This window comes from Myotis nattereri (genome assembly GCF_964212035.1).
Source record: "Myotis nattereri genome assembly, chromosome: 12".
NCBI lineage: Eukaryota > Metazoa > Chordata > Mammalia > Chiroptera > Vespertilionidae > Myotis > Myotis nattereri.
The window spans coordinates 71,657,312-71,665,109 of record NC_138087.1 but is presented as its reverse complement, the minus strand read 5'-3'; the positions used below and the strand labels follow the sequence as shown (position 1 = coordinate 71,665,109).

At 52.4% G+C, this 7,798-nt stretch overlaps 1 protein-coding gene across 1 annotated transcript in view; it reads left to right on the top strand.

Moving 5' to 3' along the window:
- Positions 1–589: 589 nt before the first annotated feature.
- The window catches only part of PAPPA (pappalysin 1), a gene marked incomplete at its 3' end in the record, with an annotated part of 213,316 nt that continues 206,107 nt past the window's right edge, over positions 590–7,798 (top strand). The window contains exon 1 of the mRNA XM_081102850.1: positions 590–1,164. Within this exon, the coding sequence (XP_080958976.1) occupies positions 753–1,164 (412 nt within the window). The 5' untranslated portion in view covers positions 590–752. The remainder of the gene's footprint in view (positions 1,165–7,798) is intronic.

The following is a 7,798-nucleotide window of genomic DNA, read 5'->3' as shown; positions in this document are numbered from 1 at the left end:
GGGGTGTGTACAGAATTTCATTAAATTGTTACTTTAAGATTGTCTTCTTTAAAAAAAAAGGAGGGGGGTGGAGAAGCGGGAGCGAAGGAAAGAGGCAAACGGCAAAGTGGAGGCAGGCTGCGTAGCTTGGCCTCTCCAAACTGATTGATTAGTCATGATCCCCGCAGTTTTAACAGGGACTCATTCAATTGGGAAGGTGGAGCGCTCGGGAGCAGATTAGCATACGCTTGTTTACTCATCTTCTGAGAGATTTTCCCCCCCTTTCCTTTCATTTTGTGAAGAAGGAGGGAGGGGAGGGGGGACCGGTGGGGGGAGAAGGGGGCTGTGGCTTGTGTTATAAAGGACGCAAAAAATAAATAAATTAGAGCATCTTTTGGGGGGAGGGAATTCAGCGGAGCAGTGTCTTAGAGGAGCTTTTTTTTTTGGTAGAGCGAGAAATCATATAAAATAAAATGAAATAAAACAAGGAGGAAGGCAACCAGCTGTTAAGAGGGGGGATAAGGCAGATAAAGGAGCAGGGAGAGAAATTAATTGCCAACCAGGAGGAGTTGGGCTGTATTTTTCAAAGGTGGGGGTAGTGGAGCACACACCTTGAGGAGGAAAGCGAGAAAGAAAAGAAAAAAGCAAGTGAAAGGGGGGGCTCGCCCAAGAAGGGTGAAGAAGCGAAGAAAGTCGAGGCGCCGAGTCTCCCAAAGCTGGCAGCTCCCGGCGGCGGTGCAGGGGCGAAGGGGGGGCGGGGGGGACCGTCGGACATGCGGCTCTGGAGTTGGGTGCTGCGCCTGGGGCTGCTGAGCGCCGCGCTGGGCTGCGGGCTGTCCGAGCGCCCCCGCCGGGCCCGGAGAGACCCGCGGGCCAGCCGCCCCCCGCGCCCCGCCGCCGGCCCGGCCACCTGCGCCACCCGGGCGGCCCGCGGCCGCCGCGCCTCGCCGCCGCCGCCGCCGCCGGGCGGTGCCTGGGAAGCCGTGCGCGTCCCCCGGCGGCGGCAGCAGCGGGAGGCGAGGGGCGCCGCCGAGGAGCCGAGCCCGCCGAGCCGGGCGCTCTATTTCAGCGGGCGAGGCGAGCAGCTGCGCCTGCGGGCCGACCTGGAGCTGCCCCGGGACGCGTTCACGCTGCAAGTGTGGCTGCGAGCGGAGGGGGGCCAGAGATCTCCGGCGGTGATCACAGGTAAGCAAGGGCGCCCGGTGGGCGCTGCACCGGCCCCGCAGCCCCAGGGGCGCGCGGTTGCCTGGGCACGGGCGGCAGGCTGGTCCGGGGCGGACGGGTGTGTCTGTGCGGGAGCCGCCCATCCGGAGGCGCGGAGGCACCCTGTGCGAGCTGCCAGGCTCACTTTGCCCTATCTGAGGAATGGGTGCTCTCCAAAGGTGTTGCCACCTAAACCCCGGGGAGGATCGCAGGGAGCGCTCCTGGAGGTCCGGAGACCTGCGGCCAGTCAGTAAGAGCCGCTCCCTGGGAGCCTGGAGCACGGAAGCCTTTTTCGGGATGGTCCAAAGTGCTGTCTGTGTTTGGGATGGAGGGGAGGGTGACCCAATTGGGATGCATGGGAAAAGAGGCTAGGGGACCATTGCTTTCTTGGACTTTTTAATCGCGGTAACCCCCTTCACTTGACCCGGTTATCCTCAAAGACTGCAAGGACGAGGTGGTTGTAATCTCCTGGATTTAGAAGTCCTTGAAGTGCCCCAAAGTTGCTCTCTGCTTGATCTCTGCCTCTGGGATTGACCGGCTTCCTCCCAGCCAAACAACACACACACACACACACACACACACACACACACAGACACACACACACACTCACTCACTCACTCACACAGAGCCATCCATGTCCTCGCTTTTAAAGCCTGTTGCCTGTCCCTCGGGGCTGGGGCAAGACCTTCCTCACGCACACTCTGCCAGTCTTCCCGGACTTGGCTGCTGAACGGGGTGCTTTTCTCATTTGGGACTTTGAGTTCTCCCTCCTCACCCTCCCTCTCTGTCCCCTTCCCGGTTCCATAGCAAAGCCCAGAGTGAAACCGGACACTCTCGGAGGGTTGAAAACCTTAGAAGTGCTCCAACATCCATACCCTCGCAAAATGAGTCTGTGGCAATGCGTTTAATAAAACCGGGGGACCGAGGTAGGGTGGCGCTGGAGGAGAGAAGGAAAGTTCTGCCTCTTCTGGCTGGGAGATTCCCTTCCTGCACAAACAGCCTTGCCAGGTCCTGGGACGCCTTAAAGCCAGAGAAGGGGTTCCCCCTTCGCTGCTGCCAGGAACGTGGGGAAGCGTTTTTGCGATCCTACCCCCTGACACACACTTTCTTAGAAGGGAAAGCTCTAAGCTCTTCGGCAGCTCTGCTCCTTTCTGTCTTGGCGTGCACTCCCTCCCGGGTAGCTCTGACTCTGTCCTGTTTACGTGAAGCCCATTTCAGGGGACCCCAACTCAACTACTGTGCCAAGAATGTGCCCCTAAAGCTCCCATTCTCCTACTACCAAACCAAGAGCTAGAAAGTGATTTCTCCCCCCACACACACATCTGACGTCATCGGATGCTATTTTTTTCCTCCTTTTTCCCCAGGAAGGAGAGGGAAAGTGAGCTCATTCACTTTCAGCCCCCAAGCCCTCGTCACCCAGAGCGGGGTGTAATATAGGTAGAGGAGAGACGTTATTCATAATGATGATGATGATGGTGATGGTAATTCAGGACTGCGGTATGTTTACTTCTCTCTGGGAACATCGGAGAAGCGTAGAGCCTGCTGCTTGGAGAGGATTTTTAAAAGATGAGAGGATCTGTTTTTCCCCCGTGTTTACCTGTCATAACCAGTGATTTGGAAGGCTTCCCTTCCAGAGGGGGAGAGCCCAGGGTTATACAGGTATCATCACTGAAAAGGCAGTAAATGCATTTAAACATATATGTAACACCTGGGATTCCTCAGGAGCGTGCTTGCAATTGTAATTCAGACAAGGAGCCTCTATCCACACGCGTTCTCCTGTGCACTCCGTCACTCTCTCACACAAAGATTTGTGCAGTAAAATACTTTAATTGGATGGGGGACGCTAGGTTATTATTGCTTGTATAAAATGCCTGGTCCATTTTATGTGTGGAAATAACATTCCTCTCAAAAAGGAAAAAAAAAAAAAAGGCACTGCTGTAGCGTAGCACCAGAAAACCAGGAGCTTTTCTCCCGAGGATACTGGTGGATTTTTTCCCCTCCCCTAGTTGAGTCGGAGCCAGATTTGGCGGTGTGTAAACACCTGGCCCTGAGCCAGAAAAGACTCATTCTGTGTATCCTCCACATGGGAGAGACTGTCGGACGAAAAAGAACCTGCTTCTCCTTGAATTAAAAAGCAAACAAACAGAGGTTCTTTGCAGAAGCACTTTTCCAGCTTCTCCCTTCCTGTAAGTTTGGGCTGGGAGAGGCAGGGCCCAGGTGGGGCAGCAGGGACGCAGGTGCGGAGCCATCTCCTCCTGCTGCTGGAGACCTAGGGCCCAGTGTGCTGCCTGACCTCCGCTGGCTCCCTGAGGCTGGGCTTCGCCACTTTCCTAGGAATCCCTGGTCACCTATCTGGAGAGAGCAGGCATCTCTCAGCGGGACTGCGCTGCTATTTCAGGCAGAGGGTTGCTGCCTCGCTGTCAGGCCAGGCTGCCTTACATCATTCTTTCACTCTTTGCTGCAGGATTCGACTGGGTTTCGCAAAGGTCTAGTTTTACGGTGCAGTTAACCGGGTCTGTCATCTGGCAGAGGCAGGCCTTGCTGCTCCTGGTAGGCGGGCCGTGCTCCCAGATCTGCCTGGGATGCTATTTCTGCCCCGGTTCAAACTTCACTGACACCAGTTCAGACAGGCGTATGGAGAGGCAGAGGGAAGGAGCAGTTTGCTTCTGAAGCTCAGAAAACATGCCTTTTATTTTCCCAAAAGGGAAGGAGAAAAAAAATTTTATATATATATATATATATATATATATATATATATATATATATATATGAAAACAGATATATATTAATAAATATAAAAGGAAAGGCTTGTGCCGGCAAAAACAAAGCTAAAGTTAGAAAGTGAAGGATTCTCCAGATGACCCCTGACAAGGGACGGACTTTAGGCTTGAGGAATTCTTTAAGGCTACTGGGATCAGGGTGCTTGGAGGCGCCAGTTCTCTCTTTGGCTGAATAGGGAGGCAGAGACGGGAACAGAGGAAGGTTGTGTCCTGGATGACAGGTCTTCAGTGGCAGGAACTGGGATTTAATCCCAGGCATCCTGACTTCCCGGCCTCATTCCCTACACCATGGAGAGAACGTGTCTAATGAACACCATCACCTCTCACCCCTCGCAGACCCACCACCCAGACACAGCCTTCAGTCTTCAGGCATGGCTATTGGGGCTGTCTTTCAAGTCCTGGGGTGGGAGTTTTCTGATGCATCCCTTTGTTTTTGTACCATACCAGGCAGGATCCAGACTCCTGCCCCTCATCCCCAATTGCCCCCGTCCCCCCTCCCCCCACCACCCCAGTGGCCCTCCAGTTTGAAAGAGAAAGAAAACGAAAACAATGGGTTCAATTTGCTCCATTGAGCAGAGCCCCTGAGCAGCAGTTAATCTTGTTAAAGTTTCTTCTGACCTGTAAGATAAGTGAAATGTGGACCCCACAAGTGCTCCCCTCCTCCCAGCCCACCCCATAGTGATCCAGAATCCCTGCTCAGAGGAGAAAGGGATTTACCTGAACCCCATCCAGCAATGCTGCCCTCATCATGCTTTATTCTTTCATTCTAAATGTTGGATTGAGTTTGCTGGCTACTCAGAAGTCTTTTTTTATCCCTCCCTTTTACAGTTCCTACTTCCTACTACCCACCCACCCCCCAAAAAGAATTCCTGCATTTTCCCAACTTGAGAAAGCTAGGTTCTAGGAGTCCGTACATTAATACTATTCTCCCTGGCATTTGTATTCACGGGGTGTCTAGAATGTTGCAATGGTTAGAAGCCCGTTTTAGTAGTCAGGTTACCTAAGTGGGAATCCACCTCTGCCCCTAACTGGCTGTGTGACCTTGGGCAAACTAGTTGACTCCTCTGGACTTCAGCTTCCTCATGCACAAAGTTAGGATAGTTTGAGTATCTGTCATTAAATGAGCTCATATGTGAAAAGTGCTCAGAACAGGATCTGGTGTATAGTAAGTGCTCAATAAATTTTGTTCTTGTTATTCAACACGATTTTCCAAAGATCTCGGTCTTGGTTTTGTGGACTAAGGACACTTAAAGGCAGGAAGGAAACCAGCAGTTCCTGGGTGCCTTCAAGGTGCCAGGCGCTGTGCTAGGTGCTTGCTTTGTGCCTGCACGTTTCATTCTCACAGCCACCCTGGAAGGTGGGCATTGTCAGCTCCCTTTTACGGAGGAGGAAACAGAGTCCCACAGGCCATCAGTTGGTCAGAGCATAGATGTGTCCTTGAGTACCGAGTGCCTGTTTCCTCTTCAGCAGTCTTTTTTGGAGCGAGAGGAAATGACTGCTGTGTGTTCTCCTTCCTCTCTGCCTCTCTGCGTGCTGATCATCACCTACAGATTAAAGAGGATAAAGAATAAGCATACATCTCACCTGGAACCAGGGTTTGACCTAGCAGATCTGATTTTCATTTCAAGCCAAATTATCAGACAGACTGGGCTTGGACTTTCTGTTGACAATTAGATGCTGTGTGAATTAAATCAAGTCACTTCATCTCTCCATCCCTTGGTTTGCTCATCTGTGAAACGGGCATACTAAGATCAGGGTATTGCAAAAAAAAATAACTATGTAGGAAGTACCTGGTGCAGTTCCAGCTCACATTAGGGACTCAGTCAACAGTAGCTGCATCTGGTCAATAACCACATTCTCTTTCCAGTTTGCTAGCTTGGTCTTCGGAAAATGGGGCCTGTTTGTACCTGAGTAGGGCTACTCCTTGTGAGTTGCTGGGGAGTCTGTCTAGAGTGGACAGTGTATCTTGAGGAAGAGTTAGACCACCTCACATCCCTTCCTTGCACTTTGATTTCCTCTTCTGTGACCTACTTGGATGACCCCTTGGTGGAGAGAGCCAGAGGAGGTCCAGAAGCACTGGACCTGTAAGCAGGAAAAGCTGATAGCCTCCAGGGAAAGCCTGCACCCCCACTCATAGGAGCCAGACCGTGCTCATAACGGAGTCCAGGTCACAGATCTACTGTCACATGCTTCTTGCTCCTTCCCCAGCTTCCACATTCCCCCAAGCAGCCATTCGCATGGACAGACGGGGGATGGAGGCTGCATCGCCCTGGCCCCTCTGTACAGAGGAAGGCACGCTTGAGGTGGGAGGTATGGGGCTCAGGAGCGTGGGCTGTGCCTGGTCAGCCCATGCACAGACTGGGTCAGATACCTCATTGTGCAGCAGGGAAACTGAAGACCAGGTTCATACAGGAGCTAAGAGTTAAACTATGTTCATAAGCCACCTCATCTTTAGTGGGCCAGAAAGATCCTTTGGTCCAATAGTTTCTGTCCCTGGCAGCACTTGGCTTCACCAGCTTTTACAACCCCCCAGTGCCCAGGCTGCCTCCCAGGGTTTCTGATGTCAGGGCGTGGGGTTGGCCTGGGCACTGGTGGTTTTCAAAGTCTTCTCAGGTGGTGTGGAAGGACCCTCAGTGGGGAGAACCACAGACTCAGTGTTATGCCTCTCTACTCTGCAGATGAGGAAACTGAGGCCAAAGGGGAAGTAGTGTTTTCTGCTTATGCAGCTGGTTAGTGGCTGAACCTTTAGAGAAATCAGCTGTCCTGATTCTGAATTGCCAAACACCAGGAAAGACCCTTCTTCTGGTCTTAGTTCCCCTGCTGAGCCCAAACCCCTAGGTTCCCTGGCCCTGACATTACCTGTTTCCAGAGCGATTGCTGTGTGTGAAGCCATACCCTCCCCTTCTGGCGTTGCCTTTAAAGTGTGAACATGTCTGTACAGTGTAACACATTGAGTTTTATGCATCTGATTTTAAATGAATTTTCCCAAGTGCTTGGGAGGGGAGCCCCTCAGAACAGGACCAGGGGATATTAAAAAGGGAAGCTCAGCACTGAGGCATTCCCATTTTGCCTAGGCTAGTCCTGCAGGAAGGGGTATGTTCCTATTATTTCACCCTCCTCACTCCCCTGCCCACACACTCACACCTGTGATCACTGTGAAACCAGCACTAGCTGCAGGTCTCAGATGAGAAAGAGAGATCCCAGGTGCCCCAGGTAGGAGGACTCCCTCTACATGCAGCTTGTGCCTTGTCTACCCGTGGCCAGGGGCTCAGAAATGCAGCAAATGACTTTTCTCCCCTCACCTGCCACACACTCCTTCCCTCATTTTCTTTGCCTCAGCATTCCCTTACCTTTCTTCTTGATGCTCTGTGGGCTTTGCCTCAGACCTCGACAAACTTACCGGAAATACTGAGAGCTGACCTGTGTACTTTGGCCCCTTGGCTCCTTGGAAGATCTAAAACTGGGAGTTGGGAGCTCTGAGTTCATGTCCTGCCTTGGCCTCCTCTGAACTGTGTGACTTGGGGCCTCTGACTCAGCCACTGGGGCCTCAGGGGAGAGGGATTCAGGTGTGGTTACACTCAGCATCCCTGTTTCAGGAGTTGCCACAGGAACCAGGTGAGGCATGGTGGCAGAAGCTGTTAGCCAAGGTCAGAACCCAATCCACATGTCAGCAATAGTAGGAGGAGCCAGAGGTGGGAGAGGTGAGGGATTTGTGCACTCAAGGTCATTCCTGCAGAGGTGCCTTTATTTCATTATCCACACTACAAATGATAAACAGCGTTAGCAAATCTTTTGTTACCTGTGACTTCACTGGAATCCTTTGATGTTGGGACTTC